Source organism: Trachypithecus francoisi, unplaced genomic scaffold, assembly GCF_009764315.1.
Source record: "Trachypithecus francoisi isolate TF-2019V2 unplaced genomic scaffold, Tfra_2.0 Lachesis_group2, whole genome shotgun sequence".
In the NCBI taxonomy this organism is placed as follows: domain Eukaryota; kingdom Metazoa; phylum Chordata; class Mammalia; order Primates; family Cercopithecidae; genus Trachypithecus; species Trachypithecus francoisi.
This window is the reverse complement of record NW_022681465.1, coordinates 157,917,517-157,935,840: the sequence shown is the minus strand read 5'-3', so window position 1 is coordinate 157,935,840 and position 18,324 is coordinate 157,917,517. Positions and strand designations below refer to the sequence as shown.

At 40.0% G+C, this 18,324-nt stretch overlaps 1 protein-coding gene across 4 annotated transcripts in view; it reads right to left on the bottom strand.

The window, feature by feature from the left end:
- Positions 1-18,324, bottom strand: part of CDKL3 (cyclin dependent kinase like 3) — a 71,364-nt gene that overhangs the window by 23,317 nt on the left and 29,723 nt on the right. For all 4 annotated transcript variants that reach the window (XR_004430063.1, XM_033181202.1, XM_033181200.1 and 1 more), the window contains exon 5: positions 733-845. Coding sequence is in view for 3 of the 4 variants with exons in the window: in XM_033181202.1 (XP_033037093.1) it covers positions 733-845 (113 nt within the window). In the remaining variant the exon portion in view is untranslated. The remainder of the gene's footprint in view (positions 1-732; positions 846-18,324) is intronic.

The window sequence follows — 18,324 nt, the reverse complement described above, 5'->3', positions numbered from 1 at the left end:
TATTATCGTTTTCTTTAAAAAGAAGGGTGGTTTCTGAGTAAATAATTAATTTTCTATTTCCAAGTGCTTTAAAAAAGCATCTGACTCAACTCTACTATTTGAAGTCCTTATATAGAGGTACAAATATTTGAAAAAGCCTAATTTAAAAACAACTTTTAGACAAATTAAAGTACCTTCCTATTGTACTATTCTTTTTTTTTTTTTTTTTTTTTTGAGACGGAGTCTGGCTCTGTTGCCCAAGCTGGAGTGCGGTGGCCGGATCTCAGCTCACTGCAAGCTCCGCCTCCCGGGTTTACGCCATTCTCCTGCCTCCGCCTCCCAAGTAGCTGGGACTACAGCCCGGCTAGTTTTTTGTATTCTTTAGTAAAGACGGGGTTTCACCGTATTAGCCAGGGTGGTCTCGATCTCCTGACCTTGTGATCCGCCCGTCTCGGCCTCCCAAAGTGCTGGGATTACAGGCTTGAGCCACCGCGCCCGGCCTGTACTATTCTTCTTAGCATCAACAATCAACATATGGCTTAGTTATTTACATCCTAGCAAAGAAAATATTATTTGCAAAAACAGAGAATTTTCTGCCTTCTTTATCAGCCCAAGGAACCCATCTGCTGCCATCTATCAAAGCAATATGCTTCCTTGTTCTTATACAGAACAGCTAAATTTGAAAATCAAGCAGAATTGATCTGGCAATATTTATTTTAGACATATAACTCATGCTATTTCAGTAATACCTACCCACTTTCAAAACAATTTTATGGAGTAAATCCACATCAGAGCTACTAGGAAGATAGGGATTTCCAGTGGCCATCTCAATGATCATACAGCCCAAAGCCCAGATATCCACAGGTCTGAAACAGATCAGGGAAAAAAAAATCACTTTTTCATGTAGAAATATATAAATATATTCTTAAAAATATGTTTAAAGACAGCCAAAGAAACAAGTGGTATCATTTGTAAGTTTTGTTTTGTTTTTTTTCGAGACAGTCTTGCTCTGTCACCCAGGCTGGAGTGCAGCGCCGTAATCTCAGCTCACTGCAAACTCTGCCTCCCAGGTTCAAGCAATTCTCCTGCCTCAACCTCCCGAGTAGCTAGGACTACAGGCACATGCCACCATGCCCGGCTAATTTTTGTATTTTTAGTAGAGATGGGGTTTCACCATGTTGGCCAGGCTGGTCTTGAACTCCTGACTTCGTGATCCACCCGCCTCAGCCTCCCAAAGTGCTGGGACTACAGGCATGAGCCACCGCTCCCAGCCCATTTGTAAGTTTTTATTGTAGATCATATACCAACTTTATAAGAATTGGTAACTGCTATATTGGTGAGGCTATCAGAAAGAAATAGTCCCAAGTACTATTCTGGGAGTGCAAACTTATATGACTTCTTTGGAGGAAAAATTGGCAAAAGCCACCAAAATTGAAATTGTATATGCTTTTGATTGTACAATTTTATTCCTAGGAATTTATCCTAAGATATACTCACATGTGTACACAAATATAAATTACATGAGAATTTCACTGCAGCATTGTTCGTGGAAGAAAAAGATTGCAAACAACCTAAATATCCACCTATAAGTGAATGGCTAAGAAAATTTTTGTACCACCCCACAATAAAATATTATTCATCTGTTAAAAATGATGAGGTCTGGCCAGGCACGGTGGCTCACGCCTGTAATCCCAGCACTTTGGGAGGCCGAGGCAGGCAGATCACAAGGTCAGGAGTTCGAGACAAGCCTGACCAACATGGAGAAACCCCATCTCTACTAAAAATACAAAATTAGCCAGGCGTGGTGGCACGTGTCTGTAATACCAGCTACTCGGGAGGCTGAGGCAGGAAAATCGCTTGAACCTGGGAGGCGGAGGTTGTGGTGAGCCGAGATCGCGCCATTGCACTCTAGCCTGGGCAACAAGAGCAAAAACTCTGTCTCAAAAAAAAAAAAAAAAAGAAATTGATGAGGTAGATCTATCTATATGTGCTGAAATGGAATGATCTCCAAGATAAATTGTCAAATAAAAAAGGAAATTCATAAAAGAAATCAAAGATCTAAATAAATGGAGAAATACTCCTTGTTCATCGATAGGAAGACTCAGTATTGTCAAGATGTCAGTTCTTCCAAGCTTTATGTAATGAGTCAATACAATTCCTGTCAAAATTCCAGTAAATTAAAAATTGATAATTATGTGAGGTAACACACATATGTAAATTAGCCAAATTTAGTCATTTTACAATGTATTTATACCTCAAAGCATCATGCTGTACACAATAAATACATACAATTTAATCTGTGAATTTAAAAAAATCCTAGGAAATAGTTTTGTAGATATTGACAATTGATTGCAAAGTTTATATGGAGAGGCAATAGACCCAGAATAGCCAACACAATTTGAAAAAGAACAAAGGTTGAAACTACTTGACTTCAAGATGTTTTAAACAATAAGCAAGATAGTATGGTATTGGTGAAAGAATAGATAAACAGATCAAGGGAACAGAATAAAGAACCTAGAAATAGACTTGCACAAATATGATCAACTGATTTTTGACAAAGGAACAGAGGCAATTAAATTAAAAAAAAAAAAAGATAGTCTTTTCAACAAATAGTGCTGGAACATACAAAAAACTAAATCTAGACACAGATCTTACCCCTTTCACAAAAATTACCTCAAGATGGATGATAGACCTAAATATAAAATGAAAAACTGTAAAACCTCTAGACGATCACATAGGAAAAAATCTACATGGCCTTAGGTAATGAGTTTTTAGATACACCACCAAAAGTATAATTCACAAAAGAAAAAATTGATAGGTAGAACTTCATTAAAACTAAAAATTTCTGCTCCATGAGAAATACCATTAAGCAAATGAAAAGCAAGCCACAAACTGGGAGAAAATATTTGCAAAATAATAATGAACTTGTATCCAAAATACATAAAACTCTTAAAATTCAACAACAAGAAAATAACCCAATTAAAAAATGGGCAAAATAAACAAATACACAATTCACCAAAGAAGATACACAGATGGCAAATAGGCATATTAACAGATGCCCAATATCATATGTCATCAGATAATTGCAAATTAAAACAATAATGAGATACCACTACACACCTATTAGAATGCCTAAAATCCAAAATACTGACAACATCAAATGCAGGTGAGGATGGCAAACAACAGGTACTCTCATTCACTGCTAGTAGAAACACAAAATTATACAGTCACTATGGAGGACAATTTGACAGCTTCTTACAAAGCTAAACATAGTCTTACCATATGACCCAGCAATTGCTTTCCTTGGGATTTACCCAAATGAGTAGAACACTTCTCTCCACACAAAAACCTGGACATGAATGCTTATAACACCTTGCTTCACAATTGCCAACACATGGAAGCAATAAAGATGTCCTTCAATAGGTGAGTGGATAAACAAACTGTGGTACATACATATAATGGAATATTATTATTATTATTATTATTATTATTTTTGAGACGGAGTCTCGCTCTGTCACCCACCCAGGCTGGAGTGCAGTGCCGTGATCTCGGCTCGCTGCAAGCTCCGCCTCCCGCGTTCATGCCATTCTCCTGCCTCAGCCTCCCGAGTAGCTGGGACTACAGGCGCCCGCACCATGCCCGGCTAAATTTTTTGTATTTTTTAGTAGAGATGGGGTTTCACCGTGTTAGCCAGGATGGTCTCGATCTCCTGACTTCGTGATCTGCCTGCCTCAGCCTCCCAAAGTGCTGGGATTACAAGCATGAGCCACCACACCTGGCCTATGGACTATTATTTAGCAATAAAAGAGAAGTGAGCTGTCAAGACACCAAAATAAAAGGAGGAACCTTAAATATATATTATTAGGTCAAAGAAGCCAGTCTGAAAAAGCTACATACTACGTGATTCCAACTATATGATATTCTGGAAAAGCCTAAAGTACAGTAACAGTAAAAAGATCAATGGCTGCCAGGAGTTTTGGGAGATGGAGGGAAGAATAAAAATGAAGCACAGAAGATTTTTAGGACCATAAAATTATTCTGTATGATACTATAATGATGGATACATGACATTATACATTTATCAAAACCCAGGAAATACAACACAGAGTAAACTCTAATGTAAACTATAGAATTTAGTTAATAATGTATCAATATTGGTACATAACTGTAACAAATGTACCACACTAATACAAGATGTTAGTAATAGAGAAATGTGTGGAGTAGGGTGGAGGGGACATAAGGAAACTACCCTTCCTGTTCAATTCTTCTGGAACCTAAAACTGGTCTAAAAATTAAAGCCTCTGAATATAAACAAATAAAAAGTGGCAGGACTTGGTGGCTCACGTCTGTGGTTCCAGCTACTTGGGAGGCTGACGCAGGAGGATCACTTGAGCCTGGGAAATCAAGGCTGCAATGAGCCATGAGTATGCCACTGTACTCCACCCTGTGAGATAGAGTGAGACACTATCTCATAAGTAAATAAAGAAGAGTGGGGAGGGAAACCAAGATTCTATACTATGTATATAGCATGCTCCTATTTCTGTTCAAAAGGAAGGAGATGGAGAAGTATGTGTATGTATGTGTGTATACTGCTAGATAATGATCTAAGAAATAAAGGAATTAATTATAATACATACAGTTTTTCAGATCTACATTATAACCATGGATGATATAATAGTAACTTATAAACTTGCTTATTTCACAAGTTTTAAGAATTTAATGAATATTAATAAATTGTAATGAGAATAAATAAAATTAAGACCAAGTTTTGGATCTTTTGGTGAATACACATATGTGTATGTTCAGCTTTAATTGTTATTTAATAACAGTTTTCCAGAGTGATTGTACGAGTTTACATTTCCCCACCAGTGTATGTGAGTTCTAAATGCTCCACTTACATTGGTATTTACTGTCTTTTTTTCAATTTAACCACACTGGTACCACCTTGTGATATAAGTTTGCATCTTTCTGATGACTAATAAAAGTATGAGCTTTCACATTTTTAAAAAAACAAGTCTTAACTCTCAAGCTTTAAGTTACTTATTATTATTACTATTTTTTATTTATTTATTTTTTTTGAGATGGAGTCTCGCTCTGTCGCCCAGGCTGGAGTGCAGTGATGTGATCTCGGCTTACTGCCATTCTCCTGCCTCAGCCTCTCAAGTAGCTGGGACTACAGGCACCCACTACCACGCCCAGCTATTTTTTTGTATTTTTAGTAGAGACGGGGTTTCACCGTGTTAGCCAAGATGGTCTCGATCTCCTGACCTCGTGATCCGCCCACCTCGGCCTCCCAAAGTGCTGGGATTACAGGCGTGAGCCACCGTGCACAGCCAAAGTTAATTATTTTTAAGTACTCTCTCCACAGAATGCAATTTCTACGCACCTCCTCCACTACCAAAAGAGACACTAAAAACATTCCTACACAAAGCAGTTCGCTTTTCCCCAGCTTAACCTGAAATTTCAAGGTAAGCCATTATCTGCAGAAATTTAAAGCATTATCTAGGCAGGCCTTTCAAAGAGCAATAGAAGACAGACCATGTCTAGTTAATTATCATTGCAGCAGTAATCTTAAAGGGATTTTCTGAAATATGAGCAAGTCCTAGTTAGCTATAGAGAAAACCTCTCCCCTTCACTTCAACTACAACATTTTGCAGAAAAAGAGCTGTCCAGTAGAAAAAATGAAAACAAAATTAACCTACTAAGGAAAGTAAAGATATTAGACTCAAGCCTTGATCAAGAAAAGTAGATCCAAAAAAGCTTAGGTTTAACATGCAGGGGTAAGGGAGGATTAAAAAACCAAACAAACAAGGGTATGAACTTCTAGCATGACAGAGTGAAGAGATCAGCTGACCTACTCTCTTACTAGTTTATCATTGAAACTAGTATTTTTTTTTTTTTAAGATGGAGTTTCATTCTTGTTGCCCAGGCTAGAGTGCAATGGCGCAGCCTCAGCTCACTGCAACCTCTGCCTCCTGGGTCCAAGCGATTCTCCTGCCTCAGAATTAACTTTTTAAACACAAATACTTAAAGCATATGTATATATATATACATAGTCCTTGTAGTCCTGAGGCTAAGCATAAAATGAAGATTTACTTATCCCCTAAAAACTATGCACTTCAGTATAAGAAAGATGAGTCTCTGTACTTGAACCAAGACAACTTTTTCCTTCCCCACTCTCTGCCTGATGAGGCAAAGACTCCACTCTAGGGCTCCCTCTTCCTTCAGCTCCCAATTGAAGAGCTTTCTTCCCAGGAGAAGTGGAACTTCGCCATTTCTCATCATTCTCCCAGCTGCCTGTTGCTGAGGCTAAGTTCTGGGTGATTAGTGTCAAGAGGAGGGAGATACTCCCCCAGCCAGCCCCTGTTCATGGAACAGTGGTTCTACCTTGAATGCAGTGCAGAGAATACTGGGGCCCAAACTGCACTTGCTCCACTCATAAGGCAGAAGTTTCATGCCAGGAAAAGCAAGCTGAAGGGACCTCAGGTTGCTGCTCTATCCATATCTCACTAAGTAGCCAGCTCTTAAGAGCAGCAATATAACTTAGAGAGAAAATGACGATGAATTCAACCCAGATCCAGAAACTGGGCTCAGAGATTTTGCCTGGGAGAAGAAGCAAAGCATAAATTAGATGGTTCCTAATCTCTTTCAAAGGAACTGACATCATTTGCAACAGAGTGTAGAGAAGTTCCAACTGAAAGGTGTTCTCAAAAATAGTACAGAATGTGGTAAAAGACAAATGCGTGGAGATTCATCAATTTAACGAAGCTCCAGTCTAGAGTATAAGTCAGCTAGCTTGTGGGAAAGAACCATGGAATAACACAGATGCTTTCCTGGGGTCAGGACAAATATTAAATATGGAGCACAGAAACTACTCCTTCAAAGGAGCCACAACTTGATTGGAACAATTTGTAGAGCTATTTAAGTCCCAGGGCAGTGTTGAAAATAATAGAGCAATAAGCTATCAGTGAGTGGAGTTTAACAGCTAGGAGTAGCCAGGGAAAGAAAGGAAGATAACCGTACCAATACCACTGTCATCTCAGAGTGACTGTGGGCCTACCCAAAACCATGCCTCCCTGAGGAGCAACTACAAAGGTTTAATACTGTGTGTGTGGGTGGGGGGTTGGGACTATTGGCCCCATGAAAATAATTCAGCCAGTCTCCATGATACAAACAAGCAAATAACAAGTCCCAGAAGGAGGGGTCCCATACCCAGAGTTCCCACAATATGTTATCTAAAATGTTCAAGTTCCAACCAAAATTACACAGCATGCAAAGGAATCTATGAGATATGACCCATACACCAGAAAAAAAGCAGGCAACCCAAACTGCCTATAAGAGTAACTGCACGTTGGATTTGGCAGAAAAATATTTCAAAATAACAATCATGAATATGTTCACAGAACTAAAGGAAAGCATGATTAAAGAAGAAAGGTATAATGACAGTGTCACATCAAATATTAATAGAGAATATCAATCAAGAGATATAAATTACATATATGTATAAAGAAGAACCAAGTGGAAACTCTGGAGTTGAAAAGTACAATAACTGAAATTTTAAAGTTCACTAGAGGAAATCAACAGTAGATTCAAAAAGGCAGAAAAAATAATTCATGAACTTGAAGACAAGACCAATAGAAATTATGCAAGCTGAAGGATAGAAAGTAAAAGGAATGAAAAAAATCACAGAGCCTCAGAGAAATGTGAAACACCAAAATATGTATACTGGGAATATAAAAATCAGTGGAGAGAATAGAAAAATATTTATAAAATAATGGAGGAGGCCAGGTGCAGTGGCTCACGCCTGTAATCCCAGCACTTTGGGAGGCCAAGATCGTGGATCACGAGGTCAGGAGATCGAGACCATCCTGGCTAACACGATGAAACCCCGTCTCTACTAAAAATACAAAAAGATTAGCCGGGTGTAGTGGCAGGTGCCTATAGTCCCAGCTACTCGGGAGGCTGAGGCAGGAGAATGGCATGAACCCGGGAGGTGGAGCTTGGAGTGAGCTGAGATCGTGCCACTGCACTCCAGCCTGGGCGACAGAGCGAGACTCCATCTCAAAAAAAAAAAAAAAAAAAAAAAAAAAAGGAGGAAAACTGCCCACAATTATTGCAGAACAATAATCCACAAATACAGGAAGCTCAACAAACTCCAAGAACAAAAAGCACAGAGATCCACAAACAAACACATCATACAAGACAAAAATCTTGAAAGCAGCATAAGAAAAACAAATCATCACTTACAAGAGAACTTTGGTAAGATTAACAACAGACTTATCAATAGAAACAATGGAGACCAGCAGATAGTGGTACAATTCAAAGTGCTCAAAAAAGACCTCTCAACAAAAACGCCTATATCTAGCAAAGATATCTTTCAAAACTGAAGGTGAAAGTAAGACTTTCCAAAATGAACAAAAACTGAGAGAATCTGTTGCTAACCAATCCACTTCACAAGAAGTACTGAAAGAAGTTCTTAAGACTGAAAGCAAGTGACCCCAGACAGTAATTCAAATCTACAGGAAGGCCAGGTACAGTTTCTCATACCTGTAATCCTAGCACAGTTGAGGGCTGAGGTGGGAAGACTGCTTGAGGCCAGGAGTTAGAGACCAGCCTAGGCAATATAGTGAGACTTTGTCTCTACAAAAAAATTAATTAGCTGGGTGTGGTGGCACATGCCAATAGTCCCAACTATTTGGGAGGCTGAAGCAGGAGGATTGATTGAGCCCAGAAAGTTGAGGCTGCAGTGAGTCACAATCACTCCACTGCACTCCAGCCTGGGTGACAGAGTGAGATCCTGTCTCAAAAAAATAAAAAATTCACATGAAAAAACAAAGAGCACTGGTAAAGGTAATTATGTAATTATAAAAGGCAATATAAATGCATAATCTTCTCTTTTCTTTTGTTAATTTTAAAAAGCAATTATATGAGGGGACTTCAAAAAGTTCATGATAATGGAATTAAAAGATAAAAATTAAAATATAAGCTTCATTCTCATTAGCCAGGCATGATAGCATGTGCCTGTAATCCCAGCTATTTGGGAGGCTAAGACAGGAGAATTGCTTGAGCCTGGGAGGTAGAGGTTGCAGTGAAGTGAGATCGCACCACTGCACTCCAGTCTGGGCAACAGAGTGAGACCCTGTCTCATAAAAATAAATTAATAATAATAATAATGATACCCTAAGAAAAAATAAAAATATAAACTTTGTTCTCAGTGTAAGATCCATAAGGTTCAAGATACTTTTGTAAGCAGTGATACCAGCCATTTAGTACGTCCCTAAAGAACTGAGTGTCTTGGGAATTTAACTTCATCAACGTAGTCCTTTTTACATTATTAACTGAAGAAAAATGGGTGCCCTTTATAGATTTTTTAAGATTAGGAAGAAAAAAAAAAGAATCAAGAGGAACTAAATCAGGACTTTAAGGTAGATGCCGGCCGGGCGCGGTGGCTCAAGCCTGTAATCCCAGCACTTTGGGAGGCCGATGCGGGCGGATCATAAGGTCAGGAGATCGAGACCATCCTGGCTAACATGGTGAAACCCCGTCTCTACTAAAAAGTACAAAAAACTAGCCGGGCGAGGTGGCGGGCGCCTGTAGTCCCAGCTACTCGGGAGGCTGAGGCAGGAGAATGGCGTGAACCCAGGAGGCGGAGGTTGCAGTGAGCTGAGATCCGGCCACTGCACTCCAGCTTGGGCGACAGAGCGAGACTCGTCTCAAAAAAAAAAAAAAAAAAGGTAGATGCCTAATAATTTCCCACCAAAATGTTTATAAAATTGCCCTTGTTTGATGAGAGGAATGAGCTGGAGCACGGTCACAGTGGAGAAGGCACTTCTGGTGAAGCTTTCCCAGACATTTATTTTGCTAAAGCTTTGGCTAACTTTTGGCCAGGTGCAGTGGCTTATGCCTGTAATCCCAGCACTTTGGTAGATCAAGGCAGGCAGAGTGCGCGAGCTCAGGAGTTCAAGACCAACCTGGACAACATTGTGAAACCCCATCTCTACAAAAAATACAAAATGTAGCTGGGCATGGTGGCACATACCTGTAGTCCCAGCTACTCAGGAGGCTGAGGTGGGAGGATCGCTTGAGCCCAGGAAACAAAGGTTGCAGTGAGCCAAGTTCCCACAACTGCACTCCAGTTTTGGTGACAGAGTCAGACTCTGACTGAAAGAAAAAAAAAAAAAAAAGCTTTGGCTAACTTTCTTGAAACGTTCTCACAAGAAGCAGATATTATCATTCTCTGGCCATCCAGAAAGTCAACAAGCAAAATGCCTTCAGCATCCCAAAGAAAACTGTTGCCATGACCTTTGGTCTTGACGGGTCTCTTGCTTTGACCAACCCACTTCCACCTCTTGGTAGCCAGTGCTTTGTCTTCAGGATGACATTAGTAAAGCCAGGTTTCACCATCTGTTACAATTTTTCAAAGAAATGCTTCAGGATCTTGATGCCACCTGTTTAAACATTCCATTGAAAGTTCTGCTCTTGTCTGCAACTGATCTGGGTGCAAGGGTTTTGCAATCCATCAAGTGGAAAGTTTGCTCAATTTTAATTTTGCAGTCATAATTGTGTAAGCTGAACCAACTGAGATGACTATACTGTTGGCTATTGTTTCTACTATTAATCATCGTTCAACTAGGGCAATCATCCCCTTCAATTATGGCACGAACAAGAGAAATGTTTTCCTCACAAATGGATGTGAGTTGTCTGCTGCTGCAGGCTTCATTTTTAACGTCATTTCCTCCTTTCTTTCTTTTTTAAATTTCATTTATTTTTTTAATTACTATACTTTAAGTTCTAGGGTACATGAGCACAACATGCAGGTTTGTTACATAGGTATATGTGTGCCATGTTGGTTTGCTGCACCCAGCAATTCATCATTGTTCAACTCCCACTTATGAGAACATGCGGTATTTGGTTTTCTGTCCTTGTGATAGTTTGCTGAGAATGATGGTTTCCAGCTTCATTCATGTCCCTGCAAAGGACATGAACTCATCCTTTTTTTATGGCTGCATAGTATTTCATAGTGCATATGTGCCACATTTTCTTTATCCAGTCTATTATTTTTTTTTTTTTTTTTTTTTTTTTTTTTTTGAGACGGAGTCTCGCTCTGTCGCCCAGGCTGGAGTGCAGTGGCCGGATCTCAGCTCACTGCAAGCTCCGCCTCCGGGTTTACGCCATTCTCTCACCTCAGCCTCCCGAGTAGCTGGGACTACAGGCGCCCGCCATCTCGCCCGGCTAATTTTTTGTATATTTTAGTAGAGACGGGGTTTCACCGTGTTAGCCAGGATGGTCTCGATCTCCTGACCTCGTGATCCGCCCGTCTCGGCCTCCCAAAGTGCTGGGATTACAGGCTTGAGCCACCGCGCCCGGCCTATCCAGTCTATTATTGATGGACATTTGGGTTGGTTCCAAGTCTTTGCTATTGTGAATAGCGCCGCAATAAACATATTTGTGTATGTGTCTTTATACTAACGTGATTTATAATCCTTTGGGTATATACCCAGTAATGGGATTGCTGGGTCAAATGGTATTTCTAGTTCTCGATCCTTGAGGAATCGCCATACTGTCTTCCACAAAGGTTGAACTAATTTACACTCTCAGTGTAAAAGCGTTCCTATTTCCCCACATCCTCTCCAGCATCTGTTGTTTCCTGACTTTTTAATGATCGCCATTCTAACTGGCATGAGATGGTATCTCATTGTGATTTTGATTTGCATTTCTCTGATGACCAGTGGTGATGAGCATTTTAAAATATGTCTGTTGGTTGCATAAATGTCTTCTTTTGAGAAGTGTCTATTCATATCCTTTGCCCACTTTTTGATGTGGTTGTTTTTTTCTTGTAAATTTGTTTAAGTTCTTTGTAGATTCTGGGTATTAGCCCTTTGTCAGACAGATGGATTGCAAACATTTTCTCCCATTCTGTAGGTTGCCTGCTTCACTCTGATGATAGATTCTTTTGCTGTGCAGAAGCTCTTTAGTTTAATTAGATCCCATTTGTCTATTTTGGCTTTTGTTGCTATTGCTTTTGGTGTTTTAGTCATTAAGTCTTTGCCCATGCCTATGTCCTGAATGATATTGCCTACATTTTCTTTTGGGGATTTTATGGTTTTAGGTCTTACATTTAAGTCTTTAATCCATCTTGAGTTAATTTTTGTGTAAGATGAAAGGAAGGGATCCAGTTTCAGCTTTCTACAAATGGCTAGCCAGTTTTCCCAGCACCATTTATTAAATAGGGAATCCTTTCCCCATTGCTTGTTTTTATCAGGTTTGTCAAAGATCAGATGGTTGTAGATGTGTGGTGTTATTTCTGAGGCCTCTGTTCTGTTCCATTGGTCTATATATCTGTTTTGGTACCAGTACCATGCTGTTTTGATTACTGTAGCCTTGTAGTATAGTTTGAAGTCAGGTAATGTGATGCCTCTAGCTTTGTTCTTTTGGCTTAGAATTGTCTTGGCTTTGCGGGCTCTTTTTTGGTTCCATATGAACTTTTAAAGTAGTTTTTTTTCCAATTCTGTGAAGAAAGCCAGTGGTAGTTTTTTGGGGATAGCACTGAATCTATAAATTACCTTGGCCAGTATGGCCATTTTCACGATATTGATTCTTCCTATCCATAAGCATGGAATGTTCTTCCATTTGTTCGTGTCCTCTCTTATTTCCTTGAGCAGTGGTTTGTAGTTCTCCTTGAAGAGGTCCTTCACATCCCTTGTAAGTTGGATTCCTAGGTATTTTATTCTGCTTGTAGTAATTGTGAATGGGAGTTCACTCATGATTTGGCTCTGTTTGTCTGTTCTTGGTGTATAGAAATGCTTGTGATTTTTGCACATTGATTTTGTATCCTGAGTCTTTGCTGAAGTTGCTTATTAGCTTAAGGAGATCCTGGGCTGAGATGATGGGGTTTTCTAAACATACAATCATGTCATTTGCAAATAAAGACAATTTGACTCCTCTTTTCCTAATCGAATACGCTTTCTTTCTTTCTCCTGCCTGATTGCCCTGGCCAGAACTTCCAATACTGTGTTCAACAGGAGTTGTGAGAGAGTATATCTTTGTCTTGCGCCAGTTTTCAAAAGGAATGCTTCCAGTTTTTGCCTATTCAGTATGATATTGGCTGTGGGTTTGTCATAAATAGCTCTTATTATTCTGAGATACATTCCATCAATACCTAGTTTATTGAGTTTTTAGCATGAAAGGCTGTTGAATTTTGTCAAAGGCCTTTTCTGCATCTACTGAGATAATCATGTGGTTTTTGTCGTTGGTTCTGTTTATGTGATGGATTACATTTATTGATTTGCATATGTTGAACCAGCCTTGCATCCCAGCGATGAAGCAGAGTTGACTGTGGTGGATAAGCTTTTTGACGTGCTGCTGGATTCAGTTTGCCAGTATTTTATTGGGGATTTTTGCATCAATGTTCATCATTGATACTGGCCTAAAATTCTGTTTTGTTGTGTCTCTGCCAGACTTTCACATCATGATGATGCTGGCCTCATAAAATGAGTTAGGGAGGATTCTCTCTTTTTCTATTGATTGGAATAGTTTCAGAAGGAGTGATACTAGCTCCTCTTTCTACCTCTGGTAGAATCTGGCTGTGAATCCATCTGGTCCCGGACTTTTTTTGGCTGGTAGGCTATTAATTATTGCCTCAATTTCAGAACCTGTTATTGGTCTATTCAAATATTCAATTTCTTCCTGGTTTAGTCTTGGGTGAGTGTATGTGTCCAGGAATTTATCCATTTCTTCTACATTTTCTAGTTTATTTGCGTAGAGGTGTTTGTAGTATTCTCTGATGGTAGTTTGTATTTCTGTGGGATTGGTGGTGATATCTTCTTTATCACTTTTTATTGCATCTATTTGATTCTTCTCTCTTTTCTTCTTTATTAATCTTGCTAGCAGTTTATCTATTTTGTTCACCTTTTCAAAAAACCAGCTCCTGGATTCACTGATTTTTTTGAAGGGCTTTTTGTGTCTCTGTCTCCTTCAGTTCTGCTCTGATTTTAGTTATTTCTTGCCTTCTGCTAGCTTTTGAACGTGTTTGCTCTTGTTTCTCTAGTTCTTTTAACTGTGATGTTAGGGTGTTGATTTTAGATCTTTCCTGTTTTCTCTTGTGGGCACTTAGTGCTATAAATTTCCTTCTATACGCTGCTTCTGCTGTGTACCAGAGATTCTGGGGCGTTGTGTCTTTGTTCTCATTGTTTTCAAAGAACATCTTTATTTCTGCCTTCATTTCGTTATTTACCCAGTAGTCATTCAGAAACAGGTTATTCAGTTTCCATATAGTTGTGCAGTTTTCAGTGAGTTTCTTAATCCTGAGTTCTAATTTGATTACACTGTGGTCTGAGAGACAGTTTGTTATGATTTCTGTTCTTTTACATTTGCTGAGGAGTGTTTTACTTCCAATTATGTGGTCAATTTTAGAATAAATGTGATGTGGTGCTGAGAAGAATGTATATTCTGTTGATTTGGGGTGGAGAGTTCTGTAGATGTCTATTAGGTCTGCTTGGTCCAGAGCTGAGTTCAAGTCCTAGATATCCTTGTTAATTTTCTGTCTTGTTGGTCTGTCTGATATTGACAGTGGGGTGTTAAAGTCTCCCATTATTATTGTGTGGGAGTCTAAGTCTCTTTGTAGGTCTCTAAGAACTTGCTTTAAGAATCTGGGTGGTCCTGTATTGGGTGCATATATATTTAGGATAGTTAGCTCTTCTTGTTGAATTGATCCCTTTACCATTATGGAATGGCCTTCTTTGTCTCTTTTGATCCTTGCTAGTTTAAAGTCTGTTTCATCAGAGACCAAGATTTCAACCCCGGCTTTTTTTTTTTTTTGCTTTCCATTTGCTTGGTAGATCTTCCTCCATCCTGTTATTTTGAGCCTATATTTGTCTTTGCACGTGAGATGGGTCCCCCGAATACAGCACCCTGATGGATCTTGACTCTTTACCCAATTGGCCAGTCTGTGCTTTTTAATTGGGGGCATTTAGCCCATTTATATTTAGGGTTAATGTTATATGTGAATTTGATCCTGTCATTATGATGCTAGCTGATTATTTCGCCTGTTAATTGATGCAGTTTCTTCACAGCATCGATGGTCTTTACAATTTGGCATGTTTTTGCAGTGGCTGGTACCGGTTGTTCCTTTACATGTTTAGTGCTTCCTTCAGGAGCTCTTGTAAGGCAGGCCTGGTGGTGACAAAATCTCTCAGCATTTGTTTGTCTGTAAAGGATTTTATTTCTCCTTCACTTATGAAGCTTAGTTTGGCTTGATATGAAATTCTGAGTTGAAAATTCTTTTCTCTAAGAATGTTGAATATTGGCTGCCACTCTCTTCTGGTTTGTAGGGTTTCTGCTGAGAGATGCACTGTTAGTCTGATAGGCTTCCCTTTGTGGGTAACCCAACCTTTCTCTCTGGCTGCCCTTAACATTTTTTCCTTCATTTCAACATTGGTGAATCTGACAATTATGTGTCTTGCGGTTGCTCTTCGCAAGGAGTATCTTTGTGGTGTTCTCTGTATTTCCAAATTTGAATGTTGGCCTGCCTTGCTAGGTTGGGGAAGTTCTCCTGGATAATATCCTGAAGAGTGTTTTCTAACTTGGTTCCATTCTCCTTGTCACTTTCAAGTACACCAATCAAACGTAGATTTGGTCTATTCACATAGTCCCATATTTCTTGGAGGCTTTGTTCATTTCTTTTCACTCTTTTTTCTCTAATCTTGTCTCCTCACTTTATTTCATTAATTTGATCTTCAATCACTGATATCCTTTCTTCCACTTGATCAGCTACTGAAGCTTGTGTATGCTTCATGAAGTTCTAGTACTGTGGTTTTCAGCTCTCTCAGGTCATTTAAGCTCTTCTCCATACTGGTTATTCTAATTAGCCATTTGTCTAACCTTTTTTCAAAGTTTTTAGCTTCCTTGCGATGGGTTAGATCATGCTCCTTTAGCTCAGAGAAGTTTGTTATTACTGCCCTTCTGCAGCCTACTTCTGTCAACTTGTCAAACTCATTCTCCGTATAGTTTTGTTCCCTTCCTGGCAAGGAGTTGTGTTCCTTTGGAGGAGAAGAGGCATTCTGGTTTTTGGAATTTTCAGCCTTTCTGCTCTGGTTTCTCCTCATCTTTGTGGTTTTATCTACCTTTGGTCTTTGATGTTGGTGACCTATGGATGGGGTTTTGGTGTGGATGTCATTTTTGTTGATGTTGATGCTATTCCTTTCTGTTAGTTTTCCTTCTAACAGACAGGCCCCTCAGCTGCAGGTCTGTTGGAGTTTGCTGGAGGTCCACTCCAGACCCTATTTGCCTAGGTATCACCAGTGGAGGCTGCAGAACAGCAAATATTGCTGCCTGATCCTTCCTCTGGAAGCTTTGTCCCAGAGGGGCACCTGCCTGTATGAGGTGTCTGTCGGCCCCTACTGGGAGGTGACACCCAGTCAGGCTACACGGGAGTCAGGGACCCACTTGAGGAGGCAGTCTGTCCGTTATCGGAGCTCAAACGCCATGCTGGGAGAACCACTGCTCTTTTCAGAGCTGTCAGGCAGGGATGTTTAAGTCTGCAGAAACTGTCTGCTGCCTTTTGTTCAGATATGCCCTGCCCCTGGGGGTGGAATCTAGAGAGGCAGTAGGCCTTGCTGAGCTGCAATGCACTCTGCCCAGTTCGAGTTTCCCTGCACTTTGTTTACACTGTGAGCATAGAACGGCCTACTCAAGCCTCAGAAATGGTGGACGCCCCTCCCCCTACCAAGCTCCAGTGTCCCAGGTCGATCTCGGACAGCTGTACTAGCAGCAAGCAAGGCTCCATGGCCATGGGACCTGCCGAGCTAGGCACGGGAGGGAATCTCCTGGTCCGCCAGTTGCAAAGACCACGTGGAAAGCACAGTATTTGGGTAGGAGTGTACCTTTCCTCCAGGTACAGTCACTCATGGCTTCCCTTGGCTAGGAAAGGGAAATCCCCCGACCCCTTGCACTTCCTGGGTGAGGCAACGCCCCTCCCTGCTTTGGCTTGCCCTCAGTGGGCTGCACCCACTGTCCAACCAGTCCCAGTGAGATGAACCAGGTGCCTCAGTTGGAAATGTGGAAATCACCCATCTTCTGCATCTATCTTACTGGGAGCTGTAGACTGGAGCTACTCCTATTTGGCCATCTTGGTGTTTTCTCGCCATTTCCTCCTTTCTTAAAACAAGTTATCCATTTATAAGCTGCTGGTTTCTTTGGGGTATTGTCTCCATAAACTTTTCATAAAGCCAAGCCTGTAATCCCAGCACTTTGGGAGGCTGATGCAGGAGGATTGCTTGAGCCCAGGAGTTTGAGACTAGCTTCGCCAACACTGCAAGACCTTGTTTCTATATTAAAATTATAAAATATTAAAAATTGGAAATAAAAAAGAACTTTTCATAAAGCATCAATGCTTTCACCATTCTCCCACTCAAGCTTCATCATAAATTTAATGCTTGTTCTTGCTTCAATTTTAGCAGAATTCATATTGTTTTGATAGAGGCTCTTTTCCAACTGATGTATTATCCTTCTTAATGCCTCAAACTAGATTCTATCCAGACATGTTATAACAAGTTAGTGCGAGCTTATTTTGGTGCAAAAAAAAGTTAAAGTCATGCACAGTTTTTTCATAATATGCATTTCCATGAACTTTTTGAAGGCACTTCATACAAAATAATATGCAAGCCATTAGAGCTGCCTCTACCTAGGGAAAAAATAACATGCATGCAATACATTGTCGGCCTTATAACATTACAAATGTAATATGTGTAACATATTTGCCAATGACATCAAAAAGGAAGTGAGATGAAGCAAAACTGTATTGAGTTTTAGAGAAATGACTATAAAGAAAAAGTAATAACGGTTCGTAACATTATTAGATGTAATATGTACAATAAATATACCACACAAAGATGGAAAAGGGAATGGAACGACATAGGAATAACTTTTCTATATCTGATCACTGGAATTAAACCAATATAAATAGGAATTTATCAGCTGATTCTGATAAGGTGTAAACCTTAGAGCAACCAGTAAAAAGAAAAAAAAAATCCTCAAAAATATAGTAAAGTCTAGGTGCGGTGGCTCACATCTGTAATCCCAGCACTTTGGGAGGCTGAGGCAGGAGAATCACTTGAGGCCAGGAGTTCGAGACCAGCCTGGCCAATATGCTGAAACCCCATCTCGGCTAAAAAAAAAAAAAAAAAAAAAAAAAAATACAAAAATTAGCCAGACTTGGTGGCGCACACCTGAAATCTCAGCTACTCAGGAGGCTGAGGCAGGAGAATCACTTGAACCCAGGAGGCAGAGGTTTCAGTGAGCCAAGATTGCCTTGCCCCGCTACACTCCAGCCTGGGTGACACAGCGAGA